General features: G+C 39.0%; 1 protein-coding gene across 1 annotated transcript in view; it reads left to right on the top strand.

Annotated features, from left to right (window-relative positions):
* The first annotated feature begins 13,156 nt into the window (after positions 1-13,156).
* The window catches only part of AGGF1 (angiogenic factor with G-patch and FHA domains 1), a 32,493-nt gene continuing 19,603 nt past the window's right edge, over positions 13,157-26,046 (top strand). Inside the window, exons 1-5 of the mRNA XM_003899835.5 lie at positions 13,157-13,763; positions 17,221-17,323; positions 18,389-18,591; positions 19,404-19,568; positions 22,364-22,552. Coding sequence (XP_003899884.2) covers positions 13,566-13,763; positions 17,221-17,323; positions 18,389-18,591; positions 19,404-19,568; positions 22,364-22,552 — 858 coding nt within the window. The 5' untranslated portion in view covers positions 13,157-13,565. The remainder of the gene's footprint in view (positions 13,764-17,220; positions 17,324-18,388; positions 18,592-19,403; positions 19,569-22,363; positions 22,553-26,046) is intronic.

Raw genomic sequence — 26,046 nt, forward strand, 5'->3', positions numbered from 1 at the left:
AAATTCACAGGTATTGTTATGGGCCTCTATCAAGAGACACATAATATCTGGTTTGCAGATATTGATGATTGATATTTAGGTCCATTAATATATTAGGGGCTATGAAATGCTGATATTCTAATTCCATCATTCCTTCTTTACTTATCACCTAAAATCTTTCTATAAAGAGAAATGTCCCTTCATCTGTCATTTGGTGAGCCAATGGCATGGTTCATATAGGAAGGGAGGATAAATTATACAAGCTACTTGTTTTCAGATGAATTGGTTCACTGGTATTATCTGCTGTGATTACTTAAAGCTCCTTCATCTAGTGTTTTGTAATTATTGTCTTTTTGTCTGGATATAATGCTGTAGCTAACATGATTCAATTTGACAAGTGAGCACAAGACACAGACACTGCTTCACATACCACTTTTCTCTACATCAATATGCGTTTGTTCCTGAATTATCCAATATTACATTCACATCAGTCATCAACTGAAAATGACACCTACAAGGCTGGGCATGATGGCTCACACCTGTAATCCCAGCACTTTTGGAGGCTGTGGTGGGAGGATTGCTTGAGCCCAGGAGTCTGAGGCCAGATTGGGCAACATAGCAAGGCCCCATTTCTAATAAAATAAAAAATAAAAAAATAAAGTTAGCCAGGCATGGTGGCATGCACTTGTGGTCCCAACTACTAGGTAGGCTGAGGTGGGAAGATTGCTTGAGCCCAGAAGGTTGAGGCTGCAGTAAGCCATGATCGCACCACTGCACTCCAGTCTGGGCAACAAAGTAAGACCCCATCTCTAAAAAAAAAAAAGAAAAAAGAGAATGGCACCTGCAAAGTTAATGATACAGAAAGAGTTTGATAAGCATGTGCCTACTTAAACACATAAAAACTTGAAGATACTTAGCACGTCTTTGTTCTGTGTGTTTTTTTTTTTTTAAATAAGGGTCTTCAGAAGGCTATGGATTACTATTTAATTATATTTTAATCTTCCAGCTATTGTATCATCCTAGTTAGGACTGCTAAAGAGCTAAGGCTTAACCTGGTTTCTGAAAGTCAGAGTGTAAGCCAGCCTACACATCTCCTGTAAACACACTTGGTTCTTCAAGTTCCCAGCAAAAGCAACACAGCCATAACACAGGTGAGGTACATTGCTTATCAACGTATACAGATTAACTGAAGTAAGAATTGTGCTGTTAAAGAGAAGTACCCAAACACATGTTCTTATAAGTTTATGCAAATACATTCTCTAACAATTTTATATTGGAATAAAATATATATGGCAAAGTATACAAACATTCGTATTCCAACTGAATCTCTGGCTGTCTAGCCATTTGGCAGATCAAAACTCTGCCAGTTTATGAGGCAGATTCTGCATTAAATTAAGGTACTGTCCTGGGCAACAGGGCAAACACCCATCTCTACTAAAAATACAAAAATTAGCCAGGTGTGGTGGTGCTTCCCTATGATCCCAGCTACTCAGGACGCTGAGGAGGAAGGATTGCTTGAGCCTGGGAGGTCGAGGCTGCAGTGAACCAAATTCACACCACTGCACTACAGTGTAGGTGACAGAGCAAGATCCTGTCTCAAAAAATAATAATAATAAAATAAATTAAGGTGTTGATGTTCTCTGTACATTTGAACCCGACAAAGACTCTCTCCTTGACCAAACTTTAGTCAGTCTCTCCTGAGCCCTCTTCTCAACTAGGCCTCAACGTGCCCAGTTTTCACAAGCATCCCTCAAAGTCAGTTTAGAGAGAATCCCACACCCTTGATATTTGATCACTGTTGATTGTTAATCAACAGCCTTTCCTGCCCTCAGCAAGAGCCCTTTTTGGCTACTTTAGCAAGAATCCCCCATCTTTGATTTCCCTTCTTAGAACATTTCCACCCATCATTACTCCCAACCTGCTCCTTCGCTGTAAATCTCCACTTGTTCTTGCCGTATTCAGTGATGAACCCAATCTCTCTCCTCTATTGCAATGGTCTTGACACTTTTACCTATTGCAATAGTTCTGGATCCTTCTTACCATGTTAACGAGGGTCAGAATGATTTCTTCTTTAACAAACCTGGGCCCAGCCTACTCTATCCAGCACTAATGTGCACCTCCTAGAAGTAAGGGAGTCTTCTTAGGATCCTTTTCTTTGGTTACCTGAGGTAGAAGGTGTGGGGTACCAAATCAAAGAGTACATACACCAGTTTCTCCCGACATTCTTTCTCTTTCCTTAGATGAAGAACAAAGAGAAGACATCACATTGCTAGATGCAGTAAAATGGGTACATAGAAAAACTTCACCAAAGGATTAAAAATAACATAACTACACTATCCCATTAATCATTCCACTGACACAATAAAGTTAACTCAAGTGGGGATTCTTAGTTTCATGTTAATTTCCTCCCATAATGCCCCAAGATGGGGACATACTCTTCAGATAAATAGCCCTGCTCCTGGTGGTGCACCCTGAGCATTCCTGGGGCTCCCTGCACATTCGTACTGGCATTTATCTCACCACATTCCAGTCACCTCTTGTCTTGGCCTCTCCAGGGTAGGGACACCTGGGGTGACGGTGGGAAGGTGGGGAGCTGCTCCTTACAGTTGAACACAGGCCTCTAATTCCATAATCATCTGAAGGACATCAGGCCCAGAATCTGGACCATTAGAAGCTCCAGGCAACATTTTGACTCTTTAGATAGACAATACCGTGTTAGTCCTTAAACTTTTGCCTGAAACCTTTTGAAAATGTCAATGCTTTATTGCCACCTTCTGGTCAAATTGTGTTTTGTGTTACTTCTTGAAGTCATCATTTGGTCTCAGTAAAAAGGATTTGAGAGAAATTAAGTCCCTGTCAGAGCAGAAATCCCACTTCTCCAGTGGCAGCCAATATGGACAGAATGTTATATATCCCTTGAGAAATTTCCCAAGGATGTGAATGCATGTATATGTCACATAAATGAATACTGTTCTGAATCTTGTAGGGTATAAAAGGTAATTATAGCTTACATTTCTATAGGGCTTTGTTTTTAAAAAAACAGTTTACAAAGTGCTTTCACATTTGGTCATTATACCAACTTGAGAGACAAGTAGGATATATTAATAGAATGATCTTTTAGCCATCCTATAAAAAGACAGGGAATTGTCAATGAACTCTAACTTTCCTTGCAGATTTGTGTTCCTGTTAATCTTTTTAAGCTTTCTATAATGGTTCTATATCTACTTTTTCATTAGCAAGCCCACTTTTGCCCTTAAAATGTAATTTAGTTTACAAGAATAATGTACACATCATATTAAACCATCGATTGTGTAGACAAAACTTTAATAATCAATTAATAACATGTATACATTAATGCTTCATGCTGATGCATAAACCTGAATTTATGGTTCATGATGATGATGATGATGACACTAACGTGAATTTAAGAGCACTGCCTCTGGAAGCAGATTGTCTGAATTTGAATCCTAGCTCTGACTCTTACTGGCTGTGTTATATTAAGCAAGTTACCTAATCTCTGGACTCCATTTTTGTTCTCTGTGAAATAGAGGTGGTGATGATGATGATGATGATACCTATCCCACAAGACTGTTATGAGAATTAAATGTGTTAATATCTATACAGTGCTTAAAACAGTGCCTAGCATGTAAATAATTATTTTTTGAAAAGTAATTAGACTAGCTCCTGGCATGTAGCAAACACTATTCATAAAACAGAACACCAATAATTAATATTCATTGCAAACTTCTTATGTGCTAGGTTCTAAATTTAGAGCTTTGCACACTATTTTTTTTTTTTTTTTAGATGGAGTCTTGCTCTGTCGCCCAGGCTGGAGTGCAGTGGTGCGATCTCGGCTCACTGCAAGCTCCGCCTCCCAGGCCCACGCCACTCTTCTACCTCAGTCTCCGGAGCAGCTGGGACCACAGGCTCCCGCCACCACACCCAGCTAATTTTTTGTATTTTTAGTAGAGATGGGGTTTCACCGTGTTAGCCAGGATGGTCTCGTGATCCACGCTCCTTGGCCTCCCAAAGTGCTGGGATTACAGGCGTGAGCCACTGCGCGCAGCCTCACAAACATTACTTTACCAAATTTCTGGAAAGTTTTAAAGTATTAATTGCTGGAGACTTGTCAATTAATACAACTGTCTTGTGTGGCTTTATAATAGGGATACTGAGACATTCATCAATTTTAGGCGATTTTGTCATTGTGTGAACGTTATAGCGTGTACTTACACAAAGACTTATACAAATCTAGATGGTGTAGCCTAGTACTACACACCTAGGCTACATGGTATTGTCTGTTGCTCCTAGGCTATAAGCCTGTACATTATGACTGTACTGAATACTGTGTAAACATAATAAACATAGAAAAGTTAATGTCTTGTGCTATGACGTTACAGAGGCTACAACATCACTAGATGATAGGAGTTTTTCAGCTCTGTTATAGTCTTAGGGCACCACTCTCATATATATGGTCCATCACCAACTAAAATGTTATTTGGTGTATGACTGCACTTGACTTTTGGGGAAAAGGTTGGAGGACATAAAACTTTCTGAGCCAACTGATATATTTCTTAACTGAAAGCTTTCCTAGGTTATTCACACAGAGGAAGAACAAAAGATGGTCGAGAAGAACCTTGCATATTCTCAAATCTTCCATTGCTAATGGAAGCACCAGGAAGCCAGAGGTTCTTTTTTTTTTTGAGACGGAGTCTCGCTCTGTTGCCCAGGCTGTGGCACAGTGGCCGGATCTCGGCTCACTGCAAGCTCCGCCTCCCGGGTTCACACCATTCTCCTGCCTCAGCCTCCCAAGTAGCTGGGACTACAGGCGCCCGCCACCTCGCCTGGCTAGTTTTTAGTAGAGACGGGTTTCACCATATATTAGCCAGGATGGTCTCGATCTCCTGACCTCATGATCCGCCCGTCTTGGCCTCCCACAGGCCAGAGGTTCTTAAACTTACTCTTATCATACTGCCAGCAATTATTCCTTGAGCTGGAATTCTCTTAAAGTGTTCCTAGAGAACCAGACAGTAAATACTTCGCCTAAAAGTTAGGTTAGTAAAAATTACTAAGATGTTTAACAAAGTAGATAAACCACATTTAAAAAGACTATGTCATTTAGGCATTACATTAGGCTGAATGAAATAAAAACCCCACTATGGTGACTTAATCAAGAGGAAGTTCAGAGACAGGTGGTTCCAGTGACATTAACATCCCAGGATCCTCCCATCCTTCTGGTTTGCTTTCCTTAGGGTGTGGTGTTCATCGCACAGTCATGTTGTGGCTTCTCCACCTTGAGCATAAGGTCCATCTTTCAGGTAGGGGGGAGAAGAAGAAAGAGAAAGGCAAAAACAAAAGACCGAAGCGATCTTTTTTAAACTGGTGATATGGTTTGACTCTGTGTCCCCACCCAAATCTTATCTTGTAGCTCCCGTAATTCCCATGTGTTGTGGGAGGGACCCAGTGGGAGATTATTGAATCTGATGGTTTTAAAAATGGGAGTTTTCCTGCACAGTTTCTCTCTTGTGCCTGCTGCCATCCATGTTAAGATGTGACTTGTTACTACTTGCCTTCTGCCGTGATTGTGAGGCTTCCCCAGCCACGTGGAACTATAAGTCCAATTAAACCTCTATTGTAAATTGCCCAGTCTCTGGTATGTCTTATCAGCAGTGTGAAAACGGACTAATACAACAGGAAACTATAGCTTTTCCAGAAACCTTGCCTGTAGTCTGCTACTTATACCTCATTGGCCAAAACTTTGACACATGGTCACCTAGCTGCAAACAAGAGTGAGAAATGTACACTTTAGCTAGATGCATTGCTACCCAGAAGAAAATTCAGGTTCTCTTGTCAGAAAGGGGAAAATATGGCTGTTGGGTTGACAACTAGCAGTGCCTGCCACAAAAACACTTTTTAAAGTTGCAGCCAGAAAGGGCTTAACTCCCAGGGACCTTGGAGACAGTGAGAAAATGAATGAATCTAATATTTTGAATAAAAATTATTTACAGGCTCAGGCTCATGTTCAGGTTTAGGCTGAGGAAAAAGATATGACCTATGCAGCAGGCAATTAGACATAGTTGGGCAAGAGCTAGTTTGAGTGATTTGTAAAGAACTAGGTAGACACCTTCCTGCTTATGCTGTAGGATACCTGAAAGGCACTAGCAAGCAATGAACACCCTCAGAAGAATTTAACAATGGTTGCTGATTTTTGTATTTTGTATCCAATTTTAACACTAAAAAATTCCTGTTGGAGTGGGCCAGTTGCATTCAAAAAAGCACAGTTGAAATAGCCAAAAAATCTTTTTAAAATTAAAAATCCAAACTGATTTGGCATTTCTTGAGAACTATTAAAAGGGCACCATTTCACACTGCCCAGTAACCTTTCTTGCATCCCTTATTCTCTCCTCTCCCATTCACTCATGCATTTTGTTGTGTCTTACAAAAGTATTAATCCATAATGAACTAGAATTTTTAAAAACATTCTCACCACAAAGAACTTAAGTACTACTCTAGTATGAACCATTGATTTTGCATTCTAAAGACCTCGAATTGGTCCAGTGGGACAGACTGTCCTTTGAGAGTTTGAATTCTTATTATTAAGGGAGAGTAGAAGGGAAGAGGATGTGGGAAGGTTCATAACACAGTAATGTTTTTACTCATTATACTATCATAAAAGGGAGGTACAAAATGTAAGAATTTCAGCTGGGGGTGGAGAAGAGTGTCTTACCTAGCTTCCTCTGGCTTCCTTTACTGTCACTCCAGTGTTTTAATGTTATACCCACCCATTCTTTTCTTGGGCCTCCAGGGGAGGAAACAGATAATGGTCAATTGACCAAAAGTAATATGGGGCAATAAATCATAACTATCAAAATGCTATGGCTCCCCAGATATTCTCCTGTGGCATCAAAAAGTTGAATCAGGTAAGAAAATGTTGGCTACCCACCGTATCCATATAAATTATGACAGGTGGATATTAATTAAATATAAATTGATGACACTCTAAAAGAAATTGGATATAAATCAGCTTTTATTGAATTGACAATATTCCTCTGTTGTGGAATATTATAATATCTCAGGCATTTGAACTCCAGCCTGATTAAATTCATAGGCTCCTGGAATGGCTGTAGATCAGATTGAGTATGAGTTAGCTATTGCTGCATACTAAACACCCAAACCTCAGTGACTTTAAACAACCATCCTTCGTTATTTCTTACAAGCCTAGGGGTGATGTGTGGGCTGGTTGATCACTACCACCAGGATTGCTAATTTATCTGAGGGTTTCCTGAAGTCTCTCCTGTAAGCTGGTCTTAGCTGGAGCATCTAAGTTAGGAGAGGTCTGCTCCCTGTATTCATCTTTCTCCTGAGACCAACACACATGCCTGGGTATGTTCTTCTCGTGGCAATGGCAGGAATTCCAGAGGGCAAACAGAATCACTAAGGCCTTGGGACTTAGGCTTCGATGTGCCACTCTGTTGGCACATCACCTCATTCTACTGGCCAAAGCAAATCACATGGCCAAACCAGCTCAAAGGTGAAGGGGAGATTCTTCCCTTTTAGTGAGGAAAACCACAAAATCACATGTCAAAGGATGAGGAAGCAAGACAGATAAAGAACTGGGGCCATTCATGCAATTTCCAAAGTGTGATGGTTAATTTTATGTGTCAGCTTGATTGGGCCACAAGATGCTCATTTATCTCCTTCAATATTATTTCTGGGGTGTGTGTGAGGTTATTTCCAGAAGAGATTAGCATCTGAATTGGCAAACTAGGTAAAGCAGATGGCCCTCCCCAATGTGGATGGGAATTCTCCAACCCACTGAAGGTCTGAATAGAAGAAAAAGACAGAGTAAAGTTGAATTCTTGCTCTGCCTGACTGCTTGAGCTGGAACATTGATCTTCTCCTGCCCTTGGCACTCCTGGTTCTCAGACCTTCAGACTTGGACTGGAATCTATACCGTTGGCTCCCTGGCTCTCATGCCTTCAAATGACACCATAGGCTTTCCTGGGTATCCAGCTTGCAGACAACAGATTGTGGCGCTTCTCAGCCTCTATAACCACATGAGTCAATTCCTTATAATAAATCATATGACAGCTGGGCACGGTGGCTCGTGCCTGTAATCCCAGCACTTTGAGAGGCCAAGGCAGGTGGATCACCTGAGGTCAGGAGTTGGAGACCAGCCTGACCAACATGGTGAAATCCTGTTTCTACTAAAAATACAAAATTAATTGGTTGTGGTGATGGGTGCCTGTAGTCCCAGCTACTCGGGAGCCTGAGGTGGGAGAATTGTTTGAACCCGGGAGGCCGAGGTTGCGGTGAGCTGAGATGTCACCACTGCACTCCAGTCTGGAAGACAGAGCAAGACTCCATCTCAAAAAACAAAACAAAATAAAATAAATCATATGACACTGAAGTTACAGAAATTACTTTTCTAATTTGAACCAGTTTTTTAAAACAGAGAGATTTCACATAAAAATCCTGATTGAATTTTTTTTTTTTGAAAAATCAGAAGCTTTGCAACACAGGGTCCACATTCCCACATGTCTCCACAGTTCTCAGGAGCTGAGTAGTAGCTGCCTTGTCCATTCATTTGCTTTATCTCCCTAGCCCTTTGAGCCATTTGAGTTTGCTTTACACAGTACTAGTTCTACAGCCAGATCTGTTTCTCAAGCTTCAGATAGGCTTCTGCAGTGCTCACTATTTACTGAACACCTCAAATTCAATATAATCAACAAAATCAAAACTAAAGCATCCCTTCCTCCTCATGCAACATACTCTTCTCCAATAGTCCCTACCTTCCTTGTCCAACCTAGAAACCTATTCATCACTTCGATTTTTCTTTCCCTCTTTAATATACTACAGTATAAAATTTTATTCACAATAAAACTACAGAGTGTCTAGGAAATAACTTAAGAAACAACGCCCAAGACCTTTCCCAAAACAAGTGTTAAAATTGTACTAAAGTCCAAGAAAAATATTAAGCAAAAAAAGTATGTGAATTGACTAAATAAAGTTTTATGTTAATTCCCCTAAATAAATCTATACATTCAGTGTAATCTTAATGAAAATCCCATTGGAACTCAAGGAACTCATTCTAAAATGTTATGGAAAAATAGAGGTTTATGAATAAGCTGATTTTGAAAAAGAAAAACAAAATAGGGCCTTGCCCTACCAGTTAGGGCATACTAAAGAACCTAAGTGATAAAAACAGAATGGCTCCAGCATGGGAGCAGACTAATAGACAAACAGAAAAGAATGGCAAGCTCAGAACTAGACCCACATATAAAGATGGGAACCTGATGGAAGATGATGGTGGTACTACAAAGCAATGCAAAGGGGATGGTCTTGAGAAAACTAGGTCATGTCTGAATACCCCCCTGTTGGAATAGAGAACAAATGCAAAAGTTTAAATTATAAGATCAATAGAAGAAAATATGACTTGGGGTAAGGAAAATCTTCATGAAACCCTAAACTGTAAAGCCAAATAAAATTTTAAAAAGTAAAATAAAATAAAGACTGATTTCACTACATACAAATTAAGAATTCCTGGTTAACAAAGAACACTGGACAAAGCTAACAGATATATGACAAACTGGGAGAAGATATCTGTAATATCTAAAACTCATAAAGAAGCAATACCTTGCTTATATAAAGAACTGCAAAATAACAAGAAAGAAATGGGAAAAAAGATATGGATAGGCAATTCACAGAAAGGAAAGGACACATAGCCATTTCAACATACATATATTTCAACAAATGCATGAGATTCTCTAGTAATCAGAGGAGCATCAATTAAAACAGCAAGGAAATACCTCATTATATTCATAATGGCAAAAAGTACAAAAATGGTTCATATAATTTATTGGAGAGGATGTGGGAAAAAAACATTACAAAACAAAATCAAATGGTGAAGGGTGTCAAGTTGAATGCTTCTTTAGGGCAGCGCCTCTGCCCACTATGCTAAGTACCTCTTAGATCTGAAAACTAGGTGTGGCAAATACTGCTATTTACCTACTCAACATGAATTTTGCCCTTCTTCCTCACTTGTAGAATCCCTATATTATTAGGAGAATAACATGTCTAGCTTAGAAAAACACACATATACACATAATTTCCAGCCCCACTTGCAGCAAGAGGTGACTATTGATACGTAGACAGGAACCATTGGGTGGGGCTTTGGGAAATTCCTTTCACCCCTTGCCATCTTGCACCATGGATCAACCTGGAGGCTCTGGAAACATGCTCCGAGAATAGCAGAGCAGAAAGACATACCAAGCCTGGGTCCCTGAAGAACTGTGGAGTCACTGGCCGTGGACTGCCCCTCTTTAGGCTCTGTAACAGGATAACACCCTAATTTGTTTAATAAGCCACTATAGACCACCTCTGATACTAGCATCTTAATGCAATTCCTGATATTCAAGACTTTTTCTAAAAAAAAAAAAACAGCCATTCTTTTCTAATGGTCAGAGGTAAGGTACAGACTGGTATTACAAGGTAAAGATAACTTAGCCTTGAATAGATTAAGACAAATAAGAGGATCACTGCTTGAAGTAGCGGTTAATAAGCTTATTTATTCTCCACTTAATTACTAAAAACTGAAATACCATCTTAAAGATACCTTTCAAATGGTATTTATGGATTTTCTTATCCCCCAAAGGTGGAGAAAGTAGAAAATGACATCTTTTAAAAAAGACTTCAATATGTTCATTGATGGAGTCATAATGCGTCAAGGGAAGTCAGAATTCTTTTTCAATACATCTTTTTTCTACATCACAGGGGACATACCATGTCTTCTCACTAAATTTCCTTTGATGGCTTGAGGGTTACTCTTGACATGACAATAAGGTAGAATCTCTGTGTTTCCAGATACAATGCCTTGTAAAGAGCTCTTCAGGCCTAAGGAGGAATGTGTACAGGACCTACAGAGGGCAGGTCTCTGCTGGAAAGCTCACTGTTTACGAATGATGTAGTGGCAGAGCACAAGACAAAAATACATACAGAGCCATGTTTTAAAATTTAGATTTTATTATTATTTAGTTATAGTGAGGCCAACAGGTCAGGAGATGATCTGCTATTAAAAAGAGAGTTTATTATTCACCCAGCCCAAGAGGAGGATGCACACCAAGCCACACAAGGCAATGTGGAGAAGCACCAAGGTCCAAAAGGAGGCAGAAGGAGTGGGAGGAAATATGGCAAAAAAACTACCTGATTTTTGCAGGAAGGAATGGACAAGTCAGGGTAAGCAGGTTTAGTTTGCATAATTTCAGCGGGATCTGAGATGTAGGAGTTGTTCCTAGTTGTCTGGTACTTGGCCCTGGAGTGATGAGGACAGGGGAATATTGGCAAGGAGTGTAACAGTCTGATAAAGAAGGTAGATGATCAGTGGGTGGCATGCTGGGTGAGTTGTTTGCTATGTCTAGAAATTAGCTAACCCTTGGAGGGGGTATCTCCCTGGTCATGGAGACCCCAGATGCCAGAGCATCGATAATACAAAAAATAAGAAAATACAGTTAATGGAAGTGGCCACTGATCTAAGACACCAAACAGGATTATCTTGTTCAGCTGTGTTCAGCACTTATGGATACTGCTCTGTGACAGGCACTGTGCTAAGCCCTGAGAGAGGAGCATCTGCACGACACAGCTGCTGACCTCCATGAATCTCAGGCCCAGGACTCTGAGCTCATGATCTAATTCTAAATGACATTGGCAAAGGAAGGAAGTGTGTTCCAAAGAAGCTCTCATCAGTTTAAATATTGGCGAACCAATGCCAGGGTCACGCAGACAAAAGACCAAATAAATGCACCAGACCAGAGCATTTTTCTCCCCTGTTCCACAGAATATTGTCTCTCTCTTATTTTCCCACCAGGGATGCTCCTTTTTGCGGCTCAGACCTAATGTACTCGCTCTATTTTCCCAGGGGGTCTAAACTTAGGAACCAGCAGAATGACTAAATGAGAAATAAAAGTAAAATTCTGAGCCCCTCGACTGACTGAACAGATCCATTGCACACTACATAGAAAGCCAGTCATTGAGACAAGGAGTATTGCCAGGGAAGAAGGCTCTATTTGGGTGCTGCAGCCAAGGAGAGTAGGAAATCAGTCTCAAATTCATCTACTCAACCAACTAAAATTAGGGGTTTATATGGCAAGGGAGCAATGTGACTACATGTGGGAAAATAGGAAGTAGTAAGCAGTAAGGATGAGGACTTGTTCAACAGGCAGCATGTGGCTGGTTAGGGAATCATAATGGGTGAGGGATTTGGTGCCTCATTGTCCAGATGCAGTGATCTGGTAAGTTTCAGTTCCTTGATACTATCTGGGAGGCCTCATGGTTGGTTTCCCAAGAAAGGAACTCAGATAAGACAAATGTAACTTTCTGAAGTTTTAAGACTGGGAGGGTAAGTTTCCAGGTTTATTCAAAAGAAACCATAAACATCAGTTCTATAGGACAGTTGGGCTGATTTCACACCAACCAGCATTCCTTCCTGATAAGAGACCACCAACCACAGAGCAGTTCTGGCCAATCTACCAGGGACTCACAGTGAGGGTTTTCATCTCCTCTGCTTTGCCATTTGACGTCAGAGGATGAAAACTTCACACTGGGATCATGCTAACACCACCATTTTTTGAATATGGGTCCCACAGAGAGGCAGGAAGCTTAATTGTGCATGTGCATGTTTCTCCTTTCATAAATATTCATGAATCCTCCTACAGCTCATTGAATATATTTGGCCACCCTGCTCAGCATAAATTTCTGTTCCCTTTGCCCTTCCTTCCAAGTGTCTTGTTCTCAGCTTCTGACCAGAGGCTATGCTTCGAAGCCTGTGAGGATGGCCACCCTGCAGGCTGTAACCCTTCATGAGAAATAAAGCCCTTTTCTAAATTTATCAGCCTCCTCATTCTTCAGTTGACATAGGTAAGTAGAGCATTATAGTCCCCACAAAACATTACTGGGGTACTCTGTTCTTATTTGTAAAACAAGGAGCTAGGAAATGCATGCTATACTAAAAGTTTGTTCAAAGAACATCAGCAAGTGCAAAAGTCTAAGACCAGAGGCTGCAAGCCTCCCTATCAGTCTAAGGCTTCGGTAGCCACATTGCCAACAGCTCTCCACGCCCTCAGGTACCGCAGGCTAGACGTCCGCACGCACACTATCGGTCCTTACTGCTTTCCGTCGCTTCCTGTTCCGTCTTGGCCCCGCCTACCGCTGGCGCCGTAGTTTCCGGCTCAACTGGGGAGCTGCCGGATCGCTTCTGGCCCCTGGTTTTCTGGACACTGGTTTTCCGGCTCCTTATCCCACGCTCCTCCCTCTGTTTCTGTAGCTGGAGAAGGTAGTTTCCAGGCAAGTTTTCCGGTTTCCAGGCCGCGCACATCGGGCAGGGGCCATCCTCAGTCCCCTTGCTCGTCGCCCGCAGCCCCGTTCGGCTACAAGTGAGTTTCAGGGCGTCATGGCCAGGGGCCACCGCGGCCGGCCGGGTGTGAGGCTGCCTTTCGCTGCCCGCGCGCTCCCGTGGCCTCTGGGTCCGCCGGCGTCCGTTTCGGCCTGAACGCAGCCCCTCCGCGGCAACAAGCAGTCTCGCGCCGGACCTCATGGCCTCGGAGGCGCCGTCCCCGCCGCCGCCCACCTCCCCTGAGCCTGAGCTGGCCCAGCTAAGGCGGAAGGTGGAGAAGTTGGAACGTGAACTGCGGAGCTGCAAGCGGCAGGTGCGGGAGATCGAGAAGCTGCTGCATCACACAGAACGGCTGTACCAGAACGCAGAAAGCAACAACCAGGAGCTCCGCACGCAGGTGCGCGGTCCGCCTTAGCCCCGCGCCCCATCCAGCCCGAGGCGAGGCTTTCGAAGCCCCTGATGGCCTCGAAAGGGGTCCTTGGCAGGGGCTCAGAACTACTGTAGAGTACTTGAAATATAAATAAGTAAAAGTTCAGCGCAGTTACAATTCTAAGTACATCAGGAGCAAAGCTGAGTTCAGGTTACTTGATTTAAATCTATGTCTCGCGACTGGCGTGAATTGAACTTAAGTATTGTGGCTACATAGTCTTCATTCTCGCTTGCCCCAGCATCCCATTTCCCATTGGCAGTAGGCGCATTTACTGTAGAGCACATTTGAGTTTATTAAAACGTTGAACTTGAGTCAGAATCCCATCGTTGCCATTCACTGGATGTGTAAGCTTATACCGAGCCTCAGTTGCCCATTAAATGGGAATGATAGCTCACAGTTGTGAAGGTGGAGTAAAACACGAGTAAACAATTTTACAAACTTTTGAACGCTATACCTGTGTAAGGTTGCTTTTCTGGGCGTTTACTTGGGCTTTCTTGTGGAAGTAGGGAAGATATATAACTGCTTTTGTTGGAGACGTTAAGCAGCTTATTTCGTTTTCAAGATAGTAGGGGCAAACGTTAATACTTAAACTGTCGCATTAAAAACAAAAAACCTTGTCCGGGCGCAGTAGTTCACGTCTGTAATCCCAGCACCCTGGGAGGCCGAGGCGGGCAGATCACCAGGTCAGGAGTTCGAGACCAGTCTGGCCAACATGGTGAAACCCCGTCTCTACTAAAGTACAAAAATTAGCCAGGCCTGGCGGCGGGCTCCTGGAATCCCAGCTACTCGGGAGGCTGAGGCAGGAGAATTGCTTGAACCTGGGAGGTGGAGCTTGCAGTGAGCCGAGATCGTGCCACTGCACTCCAGCCAGGGCGACAGAGTGCGACTCTATCTCAAAAACCAAGAGCATAATATTTTTTTTTCCACTTTGTTGGCAGGCACTCTCTGCCAACACATTATTTCCACATAGTAACTAGTTTCAATTTGACAGTTGTCTAGTTCTTCATAATTTATTGGTACGTTTCCTAAAACCAGTATATAGGCCGAACACTAAAACGTCATCAAACTTCTTTATGTTTTACCAAACGGACTATGAAAATAACTGCTGAGTTGCAATGACTTTGTATGACCGTTACATAGAGTTCTTGACATCATGACATTGGAAAGTTTTTGTTTGTCAATTTGAACACCTACGGTGTGTAACTGTGTAGGAGCATACAAGTACGGTAAAAAAAAAAATATGGGGAGAAGGTAGGGCGCGGTGGCTCACGCTTGTAATCCCAGCACTTTGGGAGGCTGAGGCGGGGGATCACGAGGTCAGAAGATAGAGACCATCCTGGCTAACACAGTGAAACCCCGTCTCTACTAAAACTACAAAAAAAAAATTAGCTGGGCGTGTTGGCGGGCGCCTGTAGTCCCAGCTACTCAGGAGGCTGAGGCAGGAGAATGGCGTGAACCCGGGAGGCGGAGCTTGCAGTGAGCTGAGATCGTGCCACTGCATTCCAGCCTGGGCGACAAAGCGAGACTCCGTCTCAAAAAAAAAAAAAAAAAAAAAAAAAGGAGAGGGGAGCAAAATATGACAGCCTTTTTAAAATGACAGCCTTTTGAAAAGGGCTTTATAATTCTAAATTGTTGAAGTACTGCTTGCGTTAGAGATTCTAAAACATTTTTTGCTAATCTTCAAAGAGCCAGCATTTTGGTGTTAACTGTTAATTTGATAAATCAGACTAAATAATGGGACTTTGTGAACAGATCCTTTATTTCTTACAGAAAAGAATGTTTTTATGCTAATATTTCGGGAGGTCAGCAATTCTCCCTAAAGAATTAGAAAAATTAAAAACTGTTAATTCCCATTCATATTATCTAATATTCAGTGTTCTCCACGTGGATTTAATTATTAAATATGTTAATGCCTCTTATAAGCTTTAATACACTTAAAAAAAATAGTAGTTCTCTGACTAAACTGCAGCAGAAGCGAACTTCTGCAGGTAATTGCCTAAGAGGAGCATCTGTCTTCCACATGCCTCCATTTTAGTTCAGTATTAAGAATTTAATCTGGTAGAAAGTCTTGACTCTACTTTGGATAGTGATAACTCCTTACTCTCCTGGTCAGCCTCCCTTGGTTGGAGAGAGGGTGGATTTGATTAACTGTCATTCCAAATTACTGAATATGTCTTATCTGGAGCAGTTAAAAAGTTTTGCTTGAGAATTAATGATAACTGGAGAACCATAGTACATATAGGGTTTGTACAAGACCCCAAAATAGCCTTCTGCAAATTACTTTGTCTCGTCTGATATTTTATGTGTAAAATTGGGGTTAGGGCAACGAATATTTCAGGTGGTTTTGTGAATTAATGAGATGTTATCCAAAGCATCAAGTATAGTGCCCAGCAGGTAGTAGATACTAAGTAATCTAATTCATAGTAACAGACAGTAGCCAGAGCCAGGATTTAGGGCAAGGCAATCAGGCTCCTAGGGCAAGGAATTTAATGGGGCACTAATTCCCAGCTATGGAGCCTGTACTTGCATGAATCAGAGGAGGGCGTCAAATTTTTCATGATCAGTGTCTTGCTTCCCTCACTGTAGTTCCTGCCCTCGCATTAGCAACAGATTGGATAACTCATGAAGTGCATGGATAATCTGTATATAATCAGTTTTATTGCCTTTCTCTGTTTAAGCTTTTTGTATCATTAAATAAGTATTTAAAAGCTTGTTTTTTACTTGGTTTCATGTATGTAGTAGACATTGTCTCACATTGAGGTCCTCTCAGGCTGAGGTACATTGACTGAGGCAGCATGTTACCTGCTTTTGGGCACTTCCACACACTTTCTCTCTGTCCTATGTAGTAGCATCCTTTTAAGGGTATTTTAGTGTGTGAAATACATGGAGGACAGATGCCGCTCTCAGGCAGTCACCTTCCCTGTTGTCTTGTGCTACCGTTAATTATAGGACTACTGTTTAATGAAAAAATGTGTATTAAAGCTTGTAAGTGGCATTAACATATTCAAGTGGATAGTTATTTCCAAATGGAGAATACCAAATGAATATTAGATAATTCAGTAGGGATGAGAATTTGTAATTTTTAAATTTTTGAATTATTTAGAAAGAACTACTGACTTTAAAATATTAACATAAAAACAATCTTATTTGTTAGAAATAAAGGACCCTGTTCACAAAGTGTCATTATTCGATTTTTGGAGGAGATATTTGGACATTTAGTAAGAGAGATTAGGAATGAAAACGTCTTTTAAATGTAAAAAGTAAAATAGTAATTTTAGCTTTTCTGAAAGGTAAACTTGCTGCTCTTGACATTTCTCTAAAACTTTTATCAAGAAAAACAATTATTTGTAACAGCGGGAGATTGGTATATATATTATTAGATCATTACATAATTTCTTTTTCCTAAAGCCTTGTTTTCTCTCAGGTGGAAGAACTCAGTAAAATACTCCAACGTGGGAGAAATGAAGATAATAAAAAGTCTGATGTAGAAGTACAAACAGAGAACCATGCTCCTTGGTCAATCTCAGGTATTTAGCTTATAGTGAGGATATGCTAATACTGTTACATTCAAATCATGCTAATGTTGAGTTTTCTTTAAATTTAAAATAAACTAAGATCAAGGTAAATGAGAATTGTTAATGCTGTTGACGTCTCTCCATATGATCTGGTATTTTCAGGTAATCAGTTTGTTCTTCTGGAGGAAAAAGTAGAAATGTATTGTCATTCCTGTGATTTCTATAATGTTGCTAATGTTTTCAGTGACACACTCACTGAGTAATTTTTGGCCCGCAGTTAGCCATCTACTTCTGTATCTGCCTTCCTTGTGACCAGGGGCATTTGTTTTCTTGTTGATGTGTTCTAATTAGAATTGTGTATAGTGTCAGTTCTCTCACCCTTGTGGGAATGGTGGGCCTACCACCATGGCCTCATGAGTGTTATGAGGCAGAATAGCTGAGATACTGAGTTTTAATATATATGCGTCACAAGAAGAAATCATCTTTCCTATTAAGTTTTGCCTTACTTCATTCAGGACATAATTTGGCTAAATTGCTAAACACAGCAATAGTACTAACCTTACTTATCTGTATAATATGTTTTAAAAAGTCTGCATGGGGAGAGAAATTTGACAAAAAAAAAAAAAAAAAGAAAAGAAAAAACCCTAATTCCTTGCCTTTATTTCTTTATCAATTGATAAGCAACAATATTAAGGTATTCGGTTAGAAGTTAAATTGATAAGCAACAATATTAAGATATCCGGTTAGAAGTTAAGAGTTAAGTTTTTTAAATAGAATACAACCTATCTACCTATTTTTATTTTACTCTTGCTGTGGAAAATGTAACCAACTTACCTTTTTTTTTTCTTTTTAACTGACAGCTAGGGTCCTGAAGGAGACATTAGAATCAGAGATACACACTTCTGCAGATTTATTTGTACCATCTGTTTTAATCTTTTAAAATTTGTACAGTTGTAAAAATCATGATTTATTTGAAGTATGCGCTTTTTGTGTTTAAATGCCATTGTTTTGTAATTAAGTCCTTTTTATATACATTATTCTAATATGATATGATTTCACTTAATTTTTTTGCTACAGATTATTATTATCAGACATACTACAATGATGTTAGTCTTCCAGGTAAAGTGACTGAACTGTCAGATCAACAAGATCAAGATATCGAAACTTCTACTTTGAATTCTAAAGACCATTTACAAATAGAAAATGATGCTTACCCTGGTACTGATAAAACAGAAAATGTTAAATGTAGACAGGTGGACCATTTTGCCTCAAATTCACAGGTAATAAAATGCTAAACATGAAACTGTTGATGCCCAAGAACCTGTCCTTCTTTGTTGTTATTATGTGGAAAGATAGACTTCTTTGGTCCGTCACAGCATATACAAGTGTTGTAAACATTCTTATGTGTAATTATGCAAAGAATATTATAGTTTTTCAAAAACCAAAAGTAGAACTTGTTCATATGTGTAGTGGTTTTCCTGCTACATTGTGTTCCAAAATTGTATGATATACATAATCTAAAACAAAATTTGTCCAAATATTTTGACTCAACAAAAGAACTGTGGACAACAATACCACATTTACTCCTAAAAAAATTTTAATGTTCCTTTATGTCAGATACCCTGCCACTGTTCAAATTTCCCTGAATCTGTAAATTTGTTTTTATAGTTTGTTTGAATCAGGATCCCTATTGTGTTTGACATACCTCATTTAATCTATGGTTTTCTCCTTCATTTGTCTTTTTGAAGTTTTTTTTCCAATTGAACATACAATTATTGAAGAACCTAGATCTTTGTCTTAGTCAATATTTCAGAGTCTGTGTTTTGTGGATGGCTTCTCTGTGGCATCATACATTTATTCTCAAATAATTGTCACTCATTTTTACTGCCTTCAAAACTGGGTCAAAGTTGAAGTTACTGACACACTAGTAAATGTTCTAAAAAGTGGTTCAAATCATAATTGATAGACATCCTTTTCCATTGTAGTAATTGAAGTCATTACTTAAACATAGTCTCAAGTCTTGAGTTCAGCCAGCTTTTTAATTGATATACAGAAGCTTTTGTCTTATTTGGTGTGACTGTATCTTTTATAGGAACCAGCATCTGCATTAGCAACAGAAGATACATCCTTAGAAGGTTCATCATTAGCTGAAAGTTTGAGAGCTGCAGCAGAAGCGGCTGTGTCACAGACTGGATTTAGTTATGATGAAAATACTGGACTGTATTTTGACCACAGCACTGGTTTCTATTATGATTCTGTAAGTATCTCAGATCTTTTTTTTTTTTTTTTTGAGGCGGAGTCTTCCTCTGTCACCCTGGCTGGAGTGCAGTGGTGCGATCTCAGCTCACTGCAACTTTCACTCCCCAGGTTCAAGTGATTCTTATGCCTCAGCATCCCAAGTAGCTGGGATTACAGGCGTGCACCACCACACACAGCTAATTTTTTGTATTTTTAGTAGAGGCAGGGTTTCGCCATGTTGGCCAGGCTGGTCTCAAATTCCATCTCAGACCTTTAATACTGTATGATACATACTTAGTGCCTGATATCAAATATTAAACCCTAAGCTGAAGTAAGAAAGCCAAAAGCTGCATTTAAAAATTATATTTGACTCAAAACTATTTGACAGAAGAATTCTAACATAGCTTATGGTGCTACGCTTCTAAGTTTTTAAAATAAGGTTGTTTATTGTGATTATTATAGATAATGTTTTGGAGAAGCCTTTATGTATAAAAATAACATCTAAAGTATTAGAGCTTTTGTTAATAAAAGCAGATAGTTAACTACATTGTAAATATTTTAGAACCTAAACTAATTTTTTTTTCATAGAATTAATAGAGAAGTAAGGTTAATTTTAGGTTTGAGGTAAGAATTTTAAAAATTATTTCAAATACTTTATGAATTCATTTTAGGCCACATAAGGAGACTTCTTTCTTGAATTCTTAGTAGTGTGTTTATTATTAGCCAGTGTTTTATATTCTGTGTCTTTTAACTCTTTCACTTTAAAAAAGTCAATCTGTTGGCTAGGCATGGTGGCTCACTCCTTGTAATCCTAGCACTTCAGGAGGCTGAGGCAGGAGAGTTGCTTGAGTCAAGAGTGCAAGACCAGCCTGGGCAACACAGTGAGACTCTTTCTATAAAAAATTTTAAAAGTCAGCCGGCTGTAGTGGCTCACCTTGTAGTCCCAGCTACTCAGGCGGCTGATGTGGGAGCATCGCTTGAGCTGGGAAGATGGAGGCTGCAGTGAGCCATGATTGTACCACTGCCCTCCAGCCTAGGTGACAGAGTGAGACCCTGTCTCAAAAACAAACAAAAATCAATCTGTTAACAGTGAGAACTAGGGAATTAATATGGGATCTAAAATATAATGGACCACTGACTAGGATAGAACCAGAAAATAAAGTTCTTGATTTACAATACAGTGTTATAGCTGTTGAAGCCTAATACTTAATTGTATTTCATTCCAGATTTGATGACAATGATAGAACTCAGTCACATACCTCAAACTCAAGAATCTAGTAATGTAATCTGGTTCTCTGAGGAATTATAGAATGTGGTGCACAAAAGTGGAGTTGATGCTCATCATTCCTGTTACTGCAACTATTGTCAGCTTATCTAGAGAACATAGTATCATACTAAATATCTCAATTAACATAAGAGGTTTTATTAGTTTGTCAATCTGCATATGGTAAACTGTAAGTCCTTATACAGAGAGGGTTTTCTTTCATGGAGGATGCTAATTGACAATGCTAATACATAACCAGAAAATTAATGTTTAAACACTTATCCAAAGGGAGTAGTTATTGTTTAGTTTCTAGGAAAACAACAGTTTCAGGTAGACATTAGTGTTTGTCAATCTTCTGCCTTCCTTTCTGTATCTTTTCTCTTGATATCCGTTGTTCTGTAAATGGTTAGTTACATTCTGCAGGTTATATTTCTGAGTAAATTAGGAACTTCATTGTGTTGCCATTTTTATTATTTTAGTAAAATTTTTTTTTTATATTTTGAAAATGTCTATATTTGGGACTGACAAACAGATTAAAAAGGTTTGAATTATAAAAGTTCCATTATTACTAGAAATAAAGATTGGAAAGCCTCCATTCAGTTTCTTAGTTAAGAGAAAGATGGTGAGAAATCTAAATATTTTTGTAAGAGATCTGCAAAATGGAGGAATTAAAGACAGTAAATTGCAAGTGTCAATAGTTAGAAAAATAAATTATTCTTTTTCAGGAAGTTTTAGTTGCTCAATCTCAGTACATCAAAGATGTTTCCAGGTCTGGTCTGCATGGATTTAGGATGTAAATAAAATATAGACTGTTCAATTAAATATTGGTTTTAGAGTACTGGCCAGTGTATCATAAATGCAGGTGATTACCTAATTTTAACTTTCTGGCTTTTAAATCTGTAATTTGCCAAATTTTTGCATGGTTGCTTGTCCTATTTACTATAGAATTAATTAATTAGTGGAGACAGTTGTTTATTGATTGCATTATACAGAATGTTATTTTTTGGTATGCATGAACTTTATTTTCAAATTTTTTTTCACTGATTTTAAGTAATGAACATCAAAAGACAAATCTTTGTTTTATGACATTAAGAGGAGGGTTTAGAGGTTTATACTGCCACACCATTATTGTGCAGTCATTAAGAATAAAGAGTCTAGAACTGCTCTCATATGGTCAGCTTTTTCTTATGCATGCTTTAGTTTTCATGCCTTCAAAAGTATTATCAATTTTTGTTAATGTATTAAGTGGAACCATACAAAATTGCTGTTTCTTAGATAAAAATGGTCAAGTATTGACAGTTTTATATGATTCAATTTAATATTTAGATTTACTTGTTTCTCACACTAGGAAAATTAGATCAGCTATTGAATGGTAAAGTATTTTGGAAGATTAAAGCATTTTTTATTCTGTTATCTTTAATTCATTGTCTTCTGAAAATACCATAGTTGTTCAAAGAAATATTTACTACATTTGAATATATTTGGCATTTTCGTTAAGTTTATTTTATCTTAGATGAATTTAGAATTTATTTTTTTCTTGACTTTCAAAGGAAAATCAACTGTATTATGATCCTTCCACTGGAATTTATTACTATTGTGATGTGGAAAGTGGTCGTTACCAGTTTCATTCTCGAGTAGATTTGCAATCTTATCAGACTTCTAGCACAAAACAAAGTAAAGATAAAAAATTGAAGAAGAAAAGAAAAGATCCAGATTCTTCTGCAACAAATGAGGAAAAGGTAATGTCTTTATAATTTTAAAACTTTACATAATGGTGATAACATGATAATTAAGACAAAATTTTTTATGAAACTGAAAATCATTCAATAACTCTGTATTTCAAACATGCCCATTAAGATAACATCTAAGGAAAGTTTAGATGGAGCAAACATGGACTTTGTCATAAACTCTGTCACTAGAAATAGAAAGCATTTCTTAAAATTTGAAGGAGATAGATTTAGGGCAGATAAAATATCTCATGTTGTATAGTTTGGAAGAAGAATTCAGATCTTCAGTTGATAAGTTGATGTCAATGCACAATTCATAATAAAAGATAAACACAGTTTACAGGTAGACATAGATACAGGTTCAACTTTTTTTTTTTTTTGAGATGAAGTTTCATTCTTGTTGCCCAGGCTGGAGTGCAATGGCATGATCTTGGCTTACTGCAACCTCCACCTCCCAGGTTTGAGCGATTCTCCTGCCTTAGTCTCCCAAGTAGCTGGGATTACAGGCATGCACCAACGTGCTCAGCTAATTTTTTTTTGTAATTTTAGTAGACACAGGGCTTCTCCATGTGGTCAGGCTGGTCTTGAACTCCTGACTTCAGGTGATCCACCCACCTCCGCCTCCAAAAGTGCTGGGATTAGAGGTGTGAGCCACCGCACCCAGCCAGGCAAACATTACAAAAAAAAAAAAAAAAATCCAATGTTGACAACTATGGAGTGAGAGTTTAAATGGCCTGCAAGACAATGGTTAAGAAAGTGATAATTACATTTAACTGAAAAAAGTATTATGTAGGCTTTCAGATGGTACTTGTAAAGACTAAGGGGAACCCCCAAAATGCTTACAATGATACAATGTTAAATTGAAAGAAGGAAAATATAAAAAGGTATCAGTGTTCTTTATTTCTACTCTCTAAACAGATAAGTTTGGTGGTTTATAGGTAAGAAAGGAGTCTTGTTTGTTTTATTGACATTTTATCAACTGTGGCAACTGTTTGGTATCTTACTCTTGAAATTTTATCTCATGGTTTCCTGTCCTGTCCTTTCCTCTCCTATCCCTTCCTATCCCTGTCCTGTCGTGTCCTGTCCTATCCTATCCTTCTGTCCTGTCCTAACAGGGTCTTGCTCTGTCACCCAGGTTGAGTGCAGTGGTGCCATCATGGCTCACTGCATCCCCGACCTCCTGAGCTCAAGTGATCTGCCTACCTTGGCCTCCCCAAGTGCTGGAATTGTAGACGTGAGCCACTGTGCCAGCCAGTTTTTCTTAACAAAAGAAAAATTACTTGATACTAAATTCTAAAGTTCACATAAGGAATTAGGATTCTGTTGGATTTTTTTCTGTTCTCTATTTGATTTGTTTTTGTTCTTCTGTTTTTTTGTGGACAATACTTAGGAATAGAAGAGTATGTGACTTAAATACTAGAAATGAGTTTTCTGTTTGCGTTCAAGATCTCTGTTTTAATGGCTAGTGCTTGTTACTAGTGGTTTAACTGTTTGAAAGGCTAGGTTGTAGGCTGGATGTAGTGGCTCATGCCTGTAATCCCAACAGTTTGGGAGGCCAAGGCAGGCAGATTACCTGAGATCAGGAGTTCAAGACCAGCATGGCCAACATGGTGAAACCCCGTCTCTACTAAAAATACAAAAATTAGCTGAGTGTGGTGGCAGACGCCTGTAATCCGAGCTACTTGGGAGGCTGAGACAGGAGAATCGCTTGAACCTGGGAGGTGGGGGTTGCAGTGAGCCAAGATTGCACCACCACACTCCAGCCTGGGCAACAGAGCCAGACTCCGTCAAAAAAAAAAAAAAAAAAAAAAAAAGCTAGCTTGTGAAAGCACCTCTCACTAACAATAGGAAAAGAGTATATAGGGCTCCTCAAATGGCCTTGCCTGAAAAACTAGAGAATAGAGGTGGAAAGCATTCTGTGATATTGTGGTCCAGCTTCGCTCCCATAACTACTCATCTTAGCCATCCTTCTTTGAAAATATGTGAATTCCAAGACGAGCTTTAAGAAAAATTCTGTTGGAATTTTGAGAATTTCCTGAGGATTCTAAAAGGTACCTGTGAGGCCATGAGAGTATCTTCATCTGTTTTCTTTATTTTTAAAGATATTTTTGAGCCTCACTTTTTGTAGGTGGAGGTTATGTGGAAGGAAGACAGTAGGGGAGACAGGAGTAAATAATTTGAAATACACATATGTGCCTCAGTGCCCGTAAATAAGCCCTCCTTTCTTTTCACTTAATGACTATCTAACGTTCTGTACTGGCAAATAGCTTTCCCTGCATATGTTGTTCCGCAAGTAATAAATATACAAGTGCTTTTTTAAGAGTATATACAGATAGGCAGCTTTTTTGCTATAATTTTATAATGTAAAAGCTCCTCATGGTTTTTCAGCTCCTTGCCCTTGTTCTTGTTCTTGATGAATTTGTATTGCTAAAAGTGTATATAATTTATCACACTGTGAATGTTTAGCCAGTCTTCAAGCTGAATTTATGCTGTTATTAAAGATAGGTGTGTGAGGTGGGTGGATCATGAGGTCGAGAGCTCGAGACCATCCTGGCCAACATGATGAAACCCCCTCTCTACTAAAAATACAAAAATTACCTGGACGTGGTGGCTCACGCCTGTAGCCTCAGGTACTCGGGAGATTGAGGCAGGAGAATCTCTTGAACCTGGAAAGTGGAGGTTAGAGCGAGCCGAGATTGTGTCACTGCACTCCAGCCTGAGAGACAGAATGAGACTCCATCTCAAAAAAAAAAAAAAAAAGCTGTGTGAGATGCTCTCATATTTAATAAAATAACAGAAGAGCATATGAATTTGCCTCATGTTGCTCTAAGGTAGAAAGAAAAGTGAGAGTGTGTCAGAAACCAAGGGAAAAAAATGGAAAATAATTATTTGCTTTTTCTAAGGCTAAAATAACAGATTTGACCATTGTATAACATGGTGACTATTGTTAATAACAATGTATTGTATTATTGAAAACTGCTGAGAGCAAATTTTAAGTTTCTTACCACAGAAAAATAAGTATTTGAGGTAATGTACATGTTAATTAACTCAATTTAACCACTCTACATTGTGTACATATTTCAGAACTTCATATTGTACATGATAAAAATACATAATTTTTGTTAATTGAAAAATAGATTTGTTCATTTATTATAAGGCATATCAGCTATAAATGTACAATAAATAATAAAAGACTTATACCAGGCAAGTTAAGATTTTGGAATAAGATAGTTACCATTAATTTGTACTTTAAACTTTTATGTATTATCAAGCCAAATCTGAAGTACTCAATTTTAGCAAAACTACACTTTTGCTACATATTGAGTACATTTGGATCTTTAAATTCATGTTGTAAGTAAAGCTAATTCTGTATTTTATTTGTATTGACTTGCTAATTGATTACAAGTTTAAAAAGAAAATTTAGAATAGGTATTCTTTAGGCCTGCACTGTCCAGTAAGGTAACCACCAGCTCCATGTGGCTGTTGAGCACTTAAAGTGTTACTAG

Source organism: Papio anubis, chromosome 5, assembly GCF_008728515.1.
Source record: "Papio anubis isolate 15944 chromosome 5, Panubis1.0, whole genome shotgun sequence".
Lineage (NCBI taxonomy): Eukaryota > Metazoa > Chordata > Mammalia > Primates > Cercopithecidae > Papio > Papio anubis.